Source organism: Primulina eburnea, chromosome 15, assembly GCF_022965805.1.
Source record: "Primulina eburnea isolate SZY01 chromosome 15, ASM2296580v1, whole genome shotgun sequence".
Lineage (NCBI taxonomy): Eukaryota > Viridiplantae > Streptophyta > Magnoliopsida > Lamiales > Gesneriaceae > Primulina > Primulina eburnea.
In genome coordinates, this window is record NC_133115.1 from 36009106 (window position 1) to 36027621 (window position 18516).

General features: G+C 34.2%; 2 protein-coding genes across 7 annotated transcripts; one reads left to right on the forward strand and one right to left on the reverse strand.

Annotated features, from left to right (window-relative positions):
• Nucleotides 1–1538: 1538 nt before the first annotated feature.
• Nucleotides 1539–9469, forward strand: LOC140813563 (uncharacterized). Of its 6 annotated transcripts, none has more exons than XM_073172122.1 (14): nucleotides 1540–1936; nucleotides 2053–2481; nucleotides 3086–3167; nucleotides 3306–3409; nucleotides 5256–5382; nucleotides 5457–5551; nucleotides 6374–6497; nucleotides 6982–7062; nucleotides 7220–7318; nucleotides 7392–7577; nucleotides 8354–8488; nucleotides 8623–8679; nucleotides 8817–8948; nucleotides 9074–9469. In XM_073172122.1, the coding sequence occupies exons 2-14, from the start codon at nucleotides 2441–2443 to the stop codon at nucleotides 9287–9289; spliced, it is 1479 nt and encodes a 492-aa protein (XP_073028223.1). In that variant the 5' UTR covers nucleotides 1540–1936; nucleotides 2053–2440; the 3' UTR covers nucleotides 9290–9469. The 6 variants fall into 6 exon arrangements, with proteins under 6 accessions (XP_073028224.1, XP_073028223.1, XP_073028225.1 ...); XM_073172129.1 differs by having other exon boundaries at nucleotides 1541–1936; nucleotides 2053–2110; XM_073172123.1 differs by having other exon boundaries at nucleotides 1539–2481; nucleotides 3086–3149.
• A 139-nt stretch (nucleotides 9470–9608) lies between these two features.
• On the reverse strand, nucleotides 9609–12225 carry LOC140814938 (probable E3 ubiquitin-protein ligase EDA40). The gene is made up of 3 exons (XM_073174036.1): nucleotides 11790–12225; nucleotides 11565–11690; nucleotides 9609–11140 (listed from the first exon to the last, which is right to left on the reverse strand). The coding sequence occupies exons 1-3, from the start codon at nucleotides 11916–11918 to the stop codon at nucleotides 9779–9781; spliced, it is 1617 nt and encodes a 538-aa protein (XP_073030137.1). The 5' UTR covers nucleotides 11919–12225; the 3' UTR covers nucleotides 9609–9778.
• Nucleotides 12226–18516: the final 6291 nt, after the last annotated feature.

Below are 18516 nucleotides of genomic sequence, written 5' to 3' on the forward strand. Positions count from 1 at the left end.
AAAACAATGTACATAATTTCTATTTATGACAATTTATACGAAAATACTAATGATTCTCTGCAAGCAAGCAAATAACATCTTTTTTAACTATGTTGTTAGTGACTCAAATTCATGTTCACATAACTTATATTAATATTTTGAACTCTAAAGTTATAAATTTGTAATTTAAATCAAAATCATAAAAAATTCTTGAACCATGATGGATCGATGATATCTCAACTTTGTCTTCTCAACTAAAAGTGAGAAAAATACCGCCTGAATGCATGATTGAAAAATGGATTTTCTGTTGGTTTCTTGAGCTAGAGTTTGATTCCTTCGAGAATAAATTTGCGAGCCTTCGATAATAGATTACATGATAAACTAAGTCCCTTTCGATCACATGCTTCTAGGAAGTATGTAACAAGAGTGGCAATCGAGTTTGATGAGTACCTTGATGCGTTCTATTTTTTCATGTAATAGTCGCTGAACTTGAATCGGAACTTCATAGAAGTCTAAAAAGAGGCGAAACTTGAAATTTGTAGCAAATGGCTTCTATACTTTATGCCTATAGAGGCGCTCGACAGTGGACATTGATATGGTGGTTTAAACATGCCTATGCACTACGAGCAATCAACCGATTTTGAGCAGACCAAATTGGACAGTAACTGAGTTACAAGACACCATTAAATCAATAAACTGGAAGCTAGTAATTGGCCGTCATTGATCCTTAAAACACATTATTAAGTTTAATATATATTTAATCTCCTAATTTGGATATTTGTCGTACCAATGTGTCTTATCAATGTAAAAGATTATATCAATTCGGAAAAATCGAATGAGAAGTCGTAAATGATAAAAAAAGTATAAAATAACAATGAGTTCTAATTATAGTTAAAAGATATAAATATAGGAATGTCTGAATTGTAGACATATTTAAAATTGGTTAGAATATAATACAATATATTGGGTAGAAATCTCCGGTCCGTTATGTGAATTTGTATGTATAAATATAAGATTTTTTCATGATAATATTTGAAGTTCATGATTATTGATTTTTTTATTTTAGCACTCGAAGGTTGTACCTTTTAGCTGATACTGAACTCATAATATTTTATGAATGTACAAAATCTAATAGATAAAGCTCCAAATGAGTGCCATTTTCTGTTTTTAATCATACAAGTTTTCAAGTTTTATGTTGTGTTGTCTATCGACGAATATTTCATATTGTAATTTGTTCATTATAAGTCTAGAACTTTCTCATAAATTTAATTGCATCTGAATCTTCTATATGTAAGAGAATCTCGAAGAAGTAGATAATCTTGAATGCCAATACAAAAGATACGGGAAAACAAAAAAATTTGTGTACAATGTGCGTCCTGAGTTGGGATTTGTCTATATACAGTATTTTTGACAGTGGAGAACACGTGCCTGAATGGACAATCGTATGTCAAATTTTGTTTTTGTTTTTTTTCAAATAATTTTTATGTGAAAAACAAATTTCTATCGAGCATCTTCATTTAATCCATTAAATATTTTTATTTATATTCGTATTTGTGTGCAATTGTCATTTTGTTTGTATGGTGGAGGCAGTTGTTATGGGTGCAGGAGCAGCACCTTGAGGCCTCAGCTATTCTGCCTTACTTTATTTCAATTCGGTGTCTCTCCTCTGTCTACTTGATTCTTCCTTTTCCTTCAATTTCACCACAGTTCCTCCTTTCGCTCGCTGGAATATCTTGTTCTTTTTTATTGTTATTTTTATCGGTTGATATTTGTCTGTATCTATTTGTTTTATTCCTCCGCGGAGCTAGTTTTAGCTAAATTTAGGGGTTATTTTTGTGGTTTTGAGCTCTGCTTCTTTGGATCGAACCAATTTGTTTGCCTTCTGTACTTCTTCCTTTCAATCTTCATCTTACCTTCTTTCTTTTCTTTTCTTGATTCAAGAACTTTGGAAAATTGGGTTTGGAGATCTGTCTCGATTAAACTAATTTTAGATTCTTTTTCTAGGTTATGTTTGGGTTTTCACATGGGCTTTTGAGACAATATGTTTTCCTTTTTTTACCCCATTTAATCCAGATGTGAGAAGAGCTACAGTTGTCGAGTATCGATGTTATAGAAGGAAAATATTGAAAAGGTTGGAAATTTTAGCCATTTGAACCATAAATTTCGTGTCTTTACTCCAAGATTCAGCCTTTGCTCAATGAAGTTGATCTTCGGGGTGGTGTCGCTGCTGTTATTGTTTGTTTTTTGAAAATGATAGTCGAGATAGTGTTGACTAAGTTCTTATAGTTAGGATGTTACCTTTTATGATTTTGAGCTTAGTTCCTTAAACTTGAGTTGGATTTTCTTCTCCTAGTTATATTTCACGAATAAAGATACAGAAGTCAGCCTCCACATTTGCAATTGGGAAATAAATTAATTCAATCCTTTTGGGAGTGGCTGCTTAGTTAGTTTTCCATTCAAGATGATCGAGCAGTTCATTAATTTTGTTATTCGGCCGCCTAGGTACATTTATTCGTCTCTCTTGTTCAATTTTCTTGTTTACTCTCAGGATGTTGGTTTTTGAACTTGCTTGTCTTTTCAGTAAAATCTGTGATATTTATTGTGCTATAAAATTGGACCGTATATCAATTATCTTGTAAGTGATTGAAAATTTAGACCAACTCATTTCTCGAATCAGTGTCTTGTTCACATTCATCACCCCCTTGGTAAGCTGCCTCCTTTTCTATGGTCAAGCGAAGATGTAAATTGGTTGGTAACATCAACTACCCAATTTGGATATGAATTGTTCTTTTATTTACTGATCAAAGTACAGGAAGTAGAGGAACAAAAATTTGCAATTTTACACAACCAAGTGATTCTTGGTAGAGCTTCTTGCGTTCTAGATGTTGCTGCTTGTATATACACTATCTTCTGGTCCCTTAAAATAGTTATTTTACGTGATAGCTTCTAAACCTCAAATAATCTATTCACTTTTTTCTCTATGATACCTCTACAATTTTGCAAATTATGACTCATTGTGATACCTTGTAGCATTTGCCCGCACATCTAAGCTCTTTCTTTGCATTATTGTTTTTACCTGTAGTCTAACCTCCTGCTTTTAAAACAGAGCTGAATATAACCCAGATCAGTATTTATGGGAAAAGGATTTTACTCTCGGAGGAAGAAAATACATAAGAGAAGACCTGGAGGCAAGTATGGCCATCAGTCAACAGAAACATATATTTTTCAGTTACTTAATAGGAATATAAGATGCTTGTTTCCATTTTCAACCATGAAGTCCTGAATGTATTAAAGAGTTAAAAAATACGGACTGCTTGATTTTGCAGCTTATGAATGAAAGAGGCCATAGCTTGAGGTGTAGTCATTATGTCCCTTCACAGGTTCCTGAGGATGTTCCCCTTCCCTGTGTTATCTACTGCCATGGAAACAGGTATTCAATTGGCTTCTAAATTACCATGTTAGAACATAGTTGCTGCTGCATACGATGGAATGCACTAAATGTATTACCTCATATAGTCATATAGTCTGAGTGGCATCTGTAGGAACACCGTGAGGAAAACAGAAGTATCATAACATGTTGTACTATTGAGATGTTTAAAGTAGGGATGGCAATTTCCTCCGAACCCGTTGGAGGATCCGATATCCGACCCGAATAGAAGAGGGTATGGAGGGATTTTTAGACCCGATTAAATAATTGGGTAATCGGGTATGGGGATTTTCGGTTTCGGGTATGGAGGCGGGTTTGATATAATCCGACCCACACCCGACCCGATTACCCGTTTAAATTAATATATATATATATATATATGTGTATATATATGTGTGTGTGTGTGTGTGTGTGTATGTATATGTATATATATTGTAATTATATTTATTTATATTAAAGATTCATCTTCTCAAATCCAAATAAATCGGTAAATTTATTCCATGTTTGATTTCAAAAATTGAAAAATACTTTATTTCTTTATTATAGTTCATCGTATTCCTTAGTTCGGAGACATGTATGATTAGTTCGGAGATGAAGACATGTGTTCCTTAGTTCATTGTATTCTTTCTACAATGTCAAGTGATGAAGACATGTACAATTAGTTCGAGATAAACCGATCTAGTTTGATTTTGGGTTGATAATGTTTACATATGATTAAACTAGGGGTAGATCATAGATGATTAATCAATTGAATTATGAATTTTTTAATATGGTGTAAATTTTACTATATTTTTGTTGGATTTCATACTTTTGTTCAACTAATATAAACTATTTTTAATATTTTGTTATTTTTTCTATAAAGTTTATTTGTAAATTTTTATCATTAATAATTTTTCTTATTGTTCATTTAAATATTTTTTTAAATATTCATAACTTCATTGAAACAATTAAAATTTGAAAAAAATTCAATTGTATATGATAATAGGGTATTTGGGTAGGGTATGAGTATCCGATAATCCGATGGGTATGGGGCATGGATGATGAAATTCAATACCCGATGGGTATGGGCATGGGGATGATACCGATGGGTTGGTATGTGGATGAATTTAATAAATGGGTATGGACATGGGTGTATGAAATCCGACTCATACCCTACCCATTGTCATCCCTAGTTTAAAGCGGTATATGATTTTGTCCATCTTCGATGTATGTTTGCAGTTAGTTATATTCGGTGTGTTTAGTTGGATGTAGATCGTGGATTCTACCTTTCTTGTGTAGCGTTGTTTCTGGTTTACCATCTAGTTGGTCCTCTGCAGAACTGGCCGAAAAAACGATGTCTTTTTTTATATATATATATAGTAGTGGCAATTGATGTTGGGAAAAGCAGATTGCCTGGATTGAATCTCAGAATATATAGAATTTTATATGTATACAGTACTTTTCTGAGTATAAGCTTTCATATGTTTAAGGTAGTACATTTTTTTCAAAGAAAAATACCGTCGTGTAAAATTATCAATTATTGAGGCTAGGTGTGTGAGCTTGTGAATCTTTTTTTTTTTTTTGATAGAAAACTAATTTTATTATAATATTTTGAGGTTACACCATATGTGCAGATGAGTAATCCGCAACAACTTTACAAGAAGATTATCGAAAAGTTCAGCTCTATGACATCATCACACAATTCTCACGGCCATACAAATTTCGAGTCCCTAACTAAATCTTAAATACATAAATGATTGTACTCTTGCAAGTTTATCGTCCAAGATGCAACCCTGAATTTTATTTTCTCCCAGACTTGATCGACGGAGTCAGAGCTTGTGAATCTTATTTGTTTATTTTTCTCATGCAGTGGGTGTCGAGCGGATGGAAATGAGGCTGCTGTGGTTCTTCTGCCTTCGAATATTACTGTATTCACTCTTGACTTTTCAGGGTCTGGCTTATCTGATGGGGATTATGTCAGTCTTGGTTGGCATGAGGTAGTTTTCCCTTTGTTAATATGATATCTCCGAGTTTCTTCTTTGAATGATGTATTTCTTGCCTGAATTTTCAGAAAAATGACCTGAAGGTTGTGGTTTCATATCTGAGGAGTAATGAGAAAGTATCTCGTATAGGTCTTTGGGGGAGGTCGATGGGTGCAGTGACAAGGTTCGTGATTGTTTTCTGCTTTGAAGTTTTGGAATGTTAGTTTGTGCTCCAGATTTATTCCTATGTTTTTTTGCTTCATATAACAATGCAATCCCCGAGGTACAATTTAAACTCTTATTTTTATTCTCAATCAAGTAGTCATTTATAGGTAATTTTTCAAATGGGGATGAATATATGTGCAATAGTTTCATATAGAATAGATCCAGTTGGGTAGATATTTGAGTTTGGTATTGACTTTTATTGACGGATGTATCTTATATTGTTGAGGATATACCAACATCTATGAGCAACATACGGGCACTGAAGGCTAATTAAAGCCAGTAATCAGGGTTCACAAGTCTTTTCTATGCCATTTTTTGAACTTGTTGGATTTTACTGGAACTATGTAATGGTGATGGAATATAGAAAACCAAAATGGCTATAATTGCCAAAAATCTGAATAAAACTCCTGTAGAGAATGTGAAGAAAGGAGGTTTGGGACTTTGTTTTGCCCTCACCTAGATTTGATGCAAGTCAACAAAATTCAATAATTTTCTGTTAACCTTCTATCAAAGTTTTTTTTCTCCTGAAAGGACTATGACTATGAATTTAATGTTAAATACCAGAAACATCACATTACAAATGTTTTCATGATTATCATAGGAGTAAATAGATTTTTCGATTTGATTTTGGGATTCCTGGAGGCCTAGTATTTATTTGCTGCAAAATTTTTGGTATAGTGAAGTTGTCTGTTCACTATATGGGCACTTTATGTTCCCGTGTGCCAGAGCATTTGAAGGGACATCATTTTTCACTAATATAATGCCCATTAATGTACTGCAGCCTTCTTTATGGAGCCGAAGATCCTTCCATAGCTGGAATGGTGTTAGACAGTGCCTTCTCTAATTTGTTTAATCTTATGATGGAACTTGCAGACGTGTACAAAATTCGGCTGCCAAAGTTTACAGTATGTTGCCATATGCTGCCATCTGATCCTTTTTGTTTTTACACAATTCAAGTTGCATGTGGCTGAACAAAACATTCATGCATAGTAAACAAATGAAACTGGCTCAATGCACTTTTGCAATTTTTTTTGTTATTCTTATGTTTCTTTAACTAGTTAGGATGAAAATCCATTCCAGAATGAATTCAGTGCGTCTTTGGACATCCAGATAAAAAATCTTCAATGTATTATATTGGAAACATAAAAATATATTGACCGACCAACATCATGTTCTTTAGTATGCGAATACGATCACATGTTTTGCTTCTTCTTGGTCTGTTTTATCTCTTTCAGTTGCATATTTGTGCAACAATATTACAAATTAAGCTTAGTAAAAGAGAGATTAATATTCTCGTTATTATAAGGTCTCTCAAATTTCTGAAGAATGATTTTAAATTTACCGTTTTCCTTCTGAATAATTTGTGCTACCACTTTTCATGTATTATAGGTTAAGGTGGGTATCCAGTACATGCGAAGAATAATTCAGAGAAAGGCCAAGTTTGATATCATGCGACTTGATTGTGTACAGGTCTGTACATATACGTTGGATTCTTTAGCAAGTTTATTTTGACCCTCGTTTTTTATTTGCACTTTCTGATGAGGTGAAACTGCCTTTTTAGCCGGCCCAGCACTTTCTGAACTGATCTTGGTACTTATCACGACTTAATTTTAAATTGACTATGCAGGTTGCACCAAAGTCATTTATTCCTGCTTTGTTTGGGCACGCAAAAGATGATAAATTTATCCAGCCTCAGCATTCAGATATTATTTTTAAATCATACGTGGTATGAAAACTTTCTACCAGTCTCATGTTATAAACGCCTTAATAAGAAACACTCAAATTTATTGGTTATGCAGGGTGATAAAAATATTATCAAGTTTGAGGGTGATCACAACTCATCCCGACCCCAGTTTTATTATGATTCTGTATCAATTTTCTTCTACAATGTCCTCCATCCTCCTCGGCTTCCATCTAGGAATTCAGCAAAAATTGAAACATATTATGATCTAGGAGATCTGAAGGTTAAGTCTGGTATGGACGAGGTAATTTATACGCACGTTGTTTAGTAAATCATTTCTTTTATGGGGTACTTCGAAATTTTGGATAGTGTTCAATTTTATCATTGATATAACATATCAATAATATGTCTACATATTTTGGTTGGTTTATTGTTCTTACTTAAAATTTGACCGGATTTGATGTAATATTCTAGTTGGAAGTTGGAGATGATTTAATCTCATTTATTGCATTTTTAAATGCATATTTGTATTTATGTATGTGAATTCTACTCTATATTGGCAGTGGTGTCGTAAGAACATGTAATAACATATTACCTTATCTCCTAGTGTTTGTTTGGCTGGCACTTAAACTTGGTCAGTTGGTCGGGACCTTCTACTCAATCCAACATCAGCTTACTGTGTGGTGTGTGTCCCTGAGCAATATTCTGGCTTTGGAGCGGTGAAAAAGTATCAACTTAATTGGTTTATACTTTATATTCATATTGAATTCTACAAGCAGTTTTACTTCTTTCTTTTTGGTATTTCACATAGTACCATGTGATCTGGTAGCTGAATGACCATCCTTGCTCTTTGTGAAAGCTACGAGGAATAATCTTCATAATCCGTAAATCACCTATTCAAATTATATTCGGCGAGTCCATTTTGTGCTAAACCATAGCTGGCCAGTGAACACTTAAACTTTTCAGCTTCTCTCTTTCCTTATCGTTTATGGTTGATTTGCTTTTATCACCATTATTTCTATGTTTTATGTGGAGCTCGTCCTCTCATTACCTGATGAATACTTACGTTTTTTCCATCAGGATCTGTTGTATGAGATAATTGCTGGGATTCGAAATGTGAGTGCTGATACAGCGAGTTCTTCTTCCGCTCCATGTAATGTGTCATCAGTCAAGTCTGTGGGGGACCTCCTTTCGGACATTGCGCCAGTTGTTAGCGTAAACTTTTAACTGTTTCTGGTTTAAGTTGCTCTTATATTCAAGTAATTAATCAGTATGTGTAAGATATATTTCCGGTTTGAATCCTTAAAACTTGTCTTATAAATGTATCTACATTTACTTTATTATTGCAGGATGGCCTAGCTGTAGAAGATGCAGAACTTCACGGCATTGATGAACTGCCTTTGCAGGTACTTTGGTGGTAAAGAAAAAAATTAAACTTTACCAATATATCTCAGATTTGATTGTTTCTCATTCAATGAATAATGGACGACATAGCTATCTCTGCAAGATCTTTAGTTTTACAGTTCAGTTTTTTATTGAGTAGGACAAACGAAATGGCCAAAATGAAGAGAGTTGCTCATATACAAGCTCAAATAGAGAAAGCTGGGGACGATGCTCATCTCTTGGCAGCGACGTACCTTCTATGGATTGTACTAGTGCCAGTAACTACGATCAGGTATTTATCCATCCTCTATTCAAGGGACACGATTTCCCTCCTCACTCCCTTAATTCTTACTCAATCAATCTATTGGATCATGGGTTAAAGCTTCATGATAAGCAACTTCATGTACTGATTAGCAGAAAACTATAAAGGTGCTTGCAACCCCTCTTCGAGATTCTCAGCTAAGTTCTTTAAGCTCGCCTAAGGACGACAGCAAGAAGAAGAAGGATAAAGCTTCCTCCTTGGACACTAAGAAGACCAAACGGGACAGGTTTGAGAAGCTGGAAGCTCTGAGCCAGCGATTACGTCTTTGCATCCTCAAGAAAGTTAATCATAAGAGACATTGCTCATCATGAGCCATCACTACCACCTCTGTATTATAGACTAGGAAGGTTTTTTTTCTCTTTCCTTTTTTCTAATTTCTGTTTTCTATGTTTTTTTATTTAGTCTTCCTCCTTGTTATTTTCTTTGTTTTTTTAGCACTATGAAGAGGGATAAAGCATGCTTCATTTAATTGCTTATTAGCTTGCATTCAACCTTGAATTTAAAAATGACTTATTTTGTGTTAATAATGGTTTGTTGAATTCAAATTTAGCGGTCGAATTCTACCAAGCAATTTTTTTTAAACCTATTTTGAAAATTTAGATCACCCCCAGCTTCAGTGGAAGCCATTAATGAAATAAATGAATGTACAAGGCTCAAATATAAGAAACAAAAAATAGAATACAACCACTGTTCAAGTTCCCACAAAGAAAAATTAAAGATCGAACCTACATGAAATTAGTCAATAAATTCGGCAACCGTATACGTAAAGAACTGCAAATGAAACGTGATATAAAATAATATTACAGCCTATAGCCATGCAAATGCTTGGCCCACCTTCTAGCCATGAAAGGATCATGGTAATCCCAACTCTCTGCACCGCTAATCCTTCCATCTACGGGGACATGACCATCCATATTCTCTCTTTTATCCTCCAAATGCACGACAATTTCACCCCTTCTTACACATTCGCCTTCTTCTCCACCATCAATGTAGCTATACTCCACGCTTACATGTCCCGATTCACCTAGATACAAAGGAAGATTCCTCTCTTCACCGCCTCTCATCTCTCCAATACTAACAATCCTTGAGCTTTCCCCAATCCTCAGCTGGATATCTCTGATTGCGCCTCCCAATGTTCTCACCAGAAATTCCTCAAATTCATGCATGACGAAGCCATTTGAGGCACCAAAGCCGAAACCCACGTGGAATACTCTAACCAGGATTTCCATGTCAAACTGGTGGTAGGATCTTGATGGGGTGTCTGCGAGGTGCAGAATACAAGATCTTGGGTTCTTGTGGACACGATCTCCAAGTATCTTCACTCCTTTCTCGAGCCCTTCCATTGGGTCTGCTTGCCCCGTATAGAACAAACGATCAATGATTTGTAATGCAGTTCGTTTACCATAAGAAGTCATGCGCCTAAGAGGAAAGACTCTTGATGCTGCAGAAGAGTAAGTGACAATGGCTAAACGATCAATAGGACGTAACGAGGAAACAACCAATGCCATGGATTGTTTCATAAGCCTCAGGTGTGGCCCATTTGGGCTCGTCACTAAGACCAAGTCAGTTGCAGGCTGATGTGATGATCTCACGCGAAGATAAGCTCCATTGTTTGGGGAGCACGAAAAGTTAGGAGTTTCTGCCCCGGTTGAAGGAAAAATATGTGCAGCAAGAGGTGAACCTGCCATTGATGATGACCCGGATACATGATTGGACGGAATCCTGCAATAGTGGCAAGAACTAGTTCCAGAATCTTGACATGAGCACGAATTGAAGCTTGGTGGAAGCAGAGAGGCAGTCAAAAGAGAGAGTTGAAGGCGGGGTTGATCGCTTGTGTGGTCAGGCTCGACTGGATCGTCATCGTCATAACGTGCAGAACGCAGAAAGGATCGCCTGTGAACCCGAGAATTGGCTATGGAGTCGTCGATGATTCGTAAAACTGGGTCAGTCTTGTTGTAATGGATGGAACACCGGGTATTAAGGTTGCGTGGTAGCTGTGTCCATTGAGCACGACAAATGGGGCAGGTGACACTACCGTGCCGTACATTGGAAGCGATGCAAGCAAAATGGAATGCATGGGAGCATTGAGCTGTGAATATAGCCTTCCCAGGACTGTTACCTGAGCTGTAATTCAACGGATCAAGACATATTGCGCACAAGTTCTGCAATAAGCATTGGGAAAAAGGGCATAAGAAATCCAATAGTTAGAAATACGACTGAGATAAAAAAGAGAGAGATACTCGATGCATTGCAAGCTAGATCTTTTTCGTGTCTGATTTTCCTAAAAATTCAATCTTCGTTCAAAAAGTACGATAATTAACCCCCTACGGAGTGTCGAATAACCCAATCATCTCCTCCAGTAAAAACCAAAAACTACATTTTGGTCATAAATGCGAAAACTTCTTGAAAGTTAACAGAGTAAATGAGCGCTCCACAATTAAACCTGTAGTAGATTCAGAATTAAATACAAAATCTGCTAATAAATTGAGCATGCAATTGATTAAAAATATCTGGAAAAATAACACCATAAATAAAAATAATTCCTCAAGAAAGAGTAGAAGATCATGGAATGGCATGAAAACATACCTTATTAGAAGAAGGGCTTGAGCTTGAATCAACTCGCTCCGAAATCTCTGAGGAGACCTTCTTGCAAGAAAAATTCCTCTTTTGATTCCCCGGTGGGATAGCATAATCGGATGAATCAAAAAATCGCTGGAAACAAAACAGAAAAATCAAAATTCACACAACTCCTAACCTGCAATCTTCCGTCAAGAACATGGAATTTGATCTCTGGGCAAAATGAAGACTTACACTGGGGGCGACAGATGCATCAAGAACATGGGATTGTGGACTCTGGCAGAAAGAACCACACGTCTGCACAAATATTCTCTTGGCCGCTTTCTTGAATTTCCACGGAGCGCAGCCACCTCCTCCGCCCATTTCCACCACCTGAACACCTCCTCCTCCCGTGTTCTGGCAATTTTTTTAACTGGTGAATGGAACAAGATTGTCCTGAAATGGAATGCAGGTGGAGAAGACAAAAGGTTTACAGGAATTCTGTGCCATTTTCCATTATATTTGATATGAATTACAATGTTTGCCTCTCTCTGCGTGTCTCTCTCTCCACCTGTTTGAATGGTTGCTCAGTCTTGTTTCTCTCTTACTATTATTATTATTGATGATGACTGAAATTGATAGGCTTCCACCATTTTAACTGTAGCCACTTTTTCCAGCTGCTGCTGCTAAGTGAGAGCCTACCACTATAAATACAAAACCACCACTGCCCACATTTACTCTAGCTGGTTAAATAATTTTGATTTATTTTTACCGTTTTCAGTTTCACAACAAATTCGATACAATCTCACATATTAATTTTATAAGACCAATATTATATTTAAATTATTCATAAAAAATATTATTTAAATTATTCATAAAAAATAATAAATATAGATGAGAAATAGAAATACAATCATTCAATTTTGGACCATATCGGTTATCTCTCATTTTTTTCGCTGCCATTTATATAATTACATTCTTTCTTGCAAGATAGGCCTGCAAATTTAATGAGATGCAGTTAAAACATTTTTTTTTTAGTTTGAGTTTCTTGCTTTTTTTTTGGGCCTATGATTTTGTCGTATTTGGAGGGGTGTAGTCGATATGCTGGACAAAATAATCATGTATTAAATATTTCAGCAGATAATTTTGAGGATATTCTAGTTGATAAGTATTTGATTAATGATTATATGTTTTACTATTATTTCATCGAAAGAATATGTCGCACATGTTTTGTTAAGTACGATTTACTAGATAGAGTAATTTGGAATGCGCATAGAAAATATGACGACTATGAATTTTCATTAAAAAAATTGAGTATGCCAAGTTTGTTTTAAAGTATAATTAAATATAATGAAATTTATCCCATTTTCAATAACTGTTAACCAAAAAAATAACGGGTTTTTTGCATTGTCTGCAGTATGCACATCCCCTGTGTTTAATTTATATGACATTTATCTTTCTTATATATATATTATAATTTTTCTTATATATTAGAATTTTTAATATTTAATAAGAAGGTAAATATTAATTACAAGGTATGTGAATGCAAAACAGCCCAAACAATAATTGTCTTGAAATTTATAAACTCTCCAATGATTAATACACATTTTAAACATACCAAGTGAGACACGAGTAGTGCAATTTGTCAACCTTTCAAATTTCAAATCACAGTAATTACTTGTCTAATAATGGCAAAAAAAAAAAGTAGGTATCTTATGAGACGGTCTCATGAATATTTATCTGTGAGACGACTCAACTCTACCGATATTCACAATAAAAATAAATATTCTTAACATAAAAAATAATATTTTCATTGATGACCCAAATAAAATATATGTCTCACAAAATACAACTCGTGAGACTGTCTCACATAAGTTTTTGCCAACAAAAAAATGAGGTTAGCTGGGTGAAAACATAAGAAATCGGCCGTTAATTCAAGCTTTTAAGAAAATGCGAATAAATAATGTGACTCATGCCTCGTGCCCGAATCCATTTTCAACTTTAAAGCCAAAATGAACACAAAAAAGCACATAGTGGTGCCAATGTACTTTTATTCACTTTGCTTCCACCTAGGGGTGGGCATAAAACCCGAAAAACCGAAAAAACCGACCGAACCGAATAATTCGGTTTAAATGGTTCGGTTTTATCGGTTTTTCGGTCGGTTATGGTTTTAAAATTTATGAAATTCGGTTTTTCGGTTCGGTTTTCGGTTTTCATCCCCGAAAAAACCGAAAAAACCGAACCGGCCATATTATTGTTAAGTATAAGGTTTTTATGTATAATGGGTCATATTATTGTTTAGTATAAGACTTTTTATGTATAATGAGCCTATTAAGATTTAAGAACTTAGTATCATTAGCTCTCAATTTTCAATCCGATTGTTTTTTCTTCTTTCTCACCACTCACCAGTCGATGTTTTCTTTTTCTTTTCTGTATATATTTCTTTAATTTTTTATATAAAAAATTAAGTCCCACAAATTAAATGTTTGAAATATACTATGATTTATATTTTAAAGACATAAAGTGACGTATAATTTTATTTCGTAACAAATTTTAGCTAACCGTATATAACCGGCCGTATAAACCGAACCGAAATACAAAAAAACCGAACCGAACCGTAATAAAATGGTTCGGTTTTAGACTAGAGATATTCAAAACCGAAAACCGAAAAACCGAACCATTGTAGAGTAAAACCGGACCGAACCGGTCGTTGCCCACCCCTACTTCCACCCGTTGCATTCCAATCTCAATTGGGTCACCAAATAAATCAATACATACATGTTATTTATTAGATAATAGATTGAAAATGAGGACCAAAAAATCAAGTTGATTAAATCACCATGTTTGATTGCATTCATATTAACCACAAAAAGTTGGAATAATCTCTTTCCAACCCAAATTCTCAAATATCCGGAAATTTCAAAATCTTGATGATTTTTTTTTAAAGTGCAAAATTCAAAGTGACATACATGACATTCCCATCTTCGTCCTCAAAGAAACTTCTCTACTTTTAACCATTTTGATCTCAAAAGATGGGAAATGGACTGTCTCTGGGTTTAAAGCACATATTGACAGGATGAAGGTTTTTTCCTTTAGGGAATCCAATCAATTTTTTTGCTACTGATTAACCACTTTTGTCCCTCAAAAGAATAAAAAGATTTTGTGGTCACCTCTGTTTTTAACACCAAACCACACTATCTTTTCAAAAATGCCCACTTTTATTTTTTTATAACATAATTAATCAATAGTGAAGAATGTACCGATTGAGTTTTTCAGGAACAATTGTTACTTCAAATAATAATTGTTTTCTTAATAATATCATAATTTATAATAAATGGAACAGATCTTGATTTTGATCATAATAGGATTGGACATTTAACTTTATATAAAAATTATGGTTTTTAGTAAATATATATAAATCAAATCTTTAAAAAGGCATAATAGTCAAGAGTAGGTCTCTTATGAGACGGTCTAATGATCTTTATCTATGAGACGAGTCAACTCTATCGATATTCGCAATAAAAAAAGTAATATTCTTAACATAAAAAGTAATATTTTTTCATGGATGACCCAAATAAAAGATATGTCTCACAAAATACGATCTGTGAGACCGTCTCATACAAGTTTTTACCAATAGTCAAAACAATGTATTGTTGTTGCTAAAAATGCCTACTAGTAGTATCATTTACATTTAGGAAAAGAACTTGTGGTGACATCAATGCACACAAAACCTTGACCAAGTCAAACCCCGATTAGGGGAAACAATTAAGTATTATTTAATAGATTAAATTAACGTATATTCAGTTTGAACTCATCTTTTGTCATTACCATAATAATTTATAGTAATCTTCCTCGAGGTTATGATTCGATTACACATTGATCCTGTAACGATTCTTTAGGCAGGCTTTAGTTCATTCTAATAATAATTTAATGTCACGTTTTAAATTTATTACAACATAAAAATTTTCATGACTATCTATCTCATTGGATAATTTTAGGGAGACGGATATCAAATTCGACTTAATTCATGAAAAATATTACTTTTTATCTCACAAATATTATTTTTCATTCTACATATGGATGGAGTCGGTCTTCTCATGAATAAAAACATGTGATTTATCACATGATATTAATTTATCTTTATCTTTTATTTTATAATAATAATTATTATTATTTTTACTTACAACACGGTTTCAATAATTTAGTTGGGCCCTTCTTAAAAAAAATAATAATTTAGTTGGGCCTAGTGAAGCCCACTGGGTTCCAAGATTATTATATTAAATGCAAACAGGCAACAATTGGCCCACTGATACTGAAGATGCAGTGTCCTTTCCAAGATCCAGCGGCCAGCGCTCGTCTGGATGTATTTTTAAAGTTTAAAATTATTTGATTATATTACGAATATTAAATATGAGTGGCTGACATATGACATCTCGATTTCATTTTATATTTATATATTACATTAATGTTGTATCTGTCATATTACACAGATGAATATTACAAGTTTTATGAAAAACTTAATTCATTGTTTATTTGAAAATCTTACAATGTCAATCGTCAAAATTCTATTACATGTTATATAATTTAAAAATAATGAAAAATAAATATAAATTAACTAAATTGTGCAAATTATATTTAATAGTTAATTAATCAATTTTACCGGACATATGACATTAAATTAAAAACCAAATAAAAAAGGTATTATTTAAACTCATAATGATTTATTACGCCGCGCTCAAAATTATATAGCATTTTTTATGCACGAAAATCATTATTAACAAATGATTAATTTAAAATATGAAGAAGTTTAGTTAAGGAGAATAATACAAAACTCTCAATATTTTGGAATATACAAAGTGCTAACTACGTTAGATATCAGAAACATAGAACAGATATGTCACTGGTGACCACCAAGTTATGGTACAGATCTGATGGAAACATCAGACAAATGACGGTATATGTCATGTATCAAGAAATGAAAGGATTTAGGAATCCCCGAAATCATTTCAATCTCTATTCCAGAAACATTAGTTTCCGAATAGAGCTATTCAGATGTTCTATAAAGCATCTGAAACAACTCATTGAATCAGGAAATTTATCTCCTGATGAAAGACAGCAGTGTTTGCAAAACCTTGCATACACAAAAGGTAGACTCTTACAGGCCGAAAAGACCAGATCTTCAATTATCTGTTAAATATGCCAGGGACTACCATCCAGTTCGAAATTGAACTTATTTCCCTGGAAATAAATCAATTAGAACAAGAATTACAGCGAAGTACATGCTTCACTGAACTCAGAACGAAAGGTATGCGTTTACAAGGTTTAAAGAACCGTAAAAACATACTTCAAAATCTACTCAGAAGAAATTCTTCAGAGAACAATGGATCTGTATAGACAGAAGATCTACGAAGGGAAGCAACAGCACCCTCAGGTAAAAATTTATGATTCAGAATAATAAATTTCTGGAGATAGTACCAGACTCCTCTAAGCTCTCTCTGGATCTTAGAGAAATACAGAAAACGATACAAAATTATGGCAATATGCTATATTATGTACCTCAAAGGATTGAAAAGGTCCTAGAAAAACAAGAAGAAATTCTTGAAATCTTAAAGGATATTCAAACAAGAATACAGAAACTAGAACAACAACCAAGTTCTAGTAGAAGAACTTCAGGAGGTTGGTTACCACCATCCTTTGGTACCGAACCTTTGTTACATCAACAAGGGAAGGCCAGAGTGGTGTCAAAACCTTTAACTGAAGAAGAAAAGATGATCAATCTAATCAAGTCTGTCTCAGAAAAGAAATTGATCTGATGACAACTTTAGAAAGGATTGGTTTGGAGGATCTACAAGAGCTTGCGGAATCTTTCGCAAATCTCAAAGTAGTAGATCTAAAGATGAATACAGCAGTAGGTGAAACACCACCTGCAATAACCTGGTCATCTTCTCAGGAACCACCAAGGGAAAGTATGGGATCTCATAATGTAAATATGAGAGAATCTCAGACTGATTTCCATACCGGTGGAGGATCACACCCAGCGGGAACAAGGGCAAGGAGAACTCAAATTCCTTTGCACCAAACACCCTATGGGAAAACTGTTTTAGATCCTATACATCCTTACGGGTTTATGCTTAACCTTGATGTATTGGACTTCAAAAACAGAGAAGATCTCATAGACGACTGGACATCTGCTATGAGAATTGCAGCAGGAACACTTGATCTCAACAAAGAAGGATTCATTAAACTTTTGGAAATGAGTCTTATGAGATCAGTAAAAATTGCTTGATTTTTCTTGATTTCATTAAAATGGGAAACTGTTGTGTTGTTCCTAAAACTTCCGACGAGGAGATAGTGGGTAATCATAAGCCAAATCGCTTCGCTATTAATGATGGTAAACATGTCGATTGGGGAAACAAATTACATATCACCAACATTGAGAACGGGTGTAAGAGTGAATTCTTACTTTTTGCTAAGGTGTTTTTTTAAGTGAATTGAGGGGTGACCGTTAGATATTAGAGTGAGAGGTTCACATGAGACCCACTTCAATCTCAAATAATATATAAGTTGGCATATTTTTTTTGAGTGAGTCTCATGTGAGACCGTCTAACGGATCATAATCTGTGAGACGGATCAACCCTACCCATATTCACAATAAAAAGTAATACTCTTAGCATAAAAAGTAATAATTTTTCATGAGTGACCCAAATAAGATATGCGTCTCACAAATACGACCCGTGAGACCGTCTCACACAAGTTTTTGTCATTTTTTTAAGGGAGTCAAGCATTTTTAAAAAAATATATATAATGTTTCAAAAATCAGTAAATCACACCCGATAATCCAATAAAAATAATGACTAAACGAAAGTAAAAAATTAGAAAGATTAAATATCAAAATTTTGGTGAAACGATGATGATATCTTAAATTTTCTGTATATCCCAATAGTTGTAAGCTTAGACATATTATATGCTTTGATATGGAATT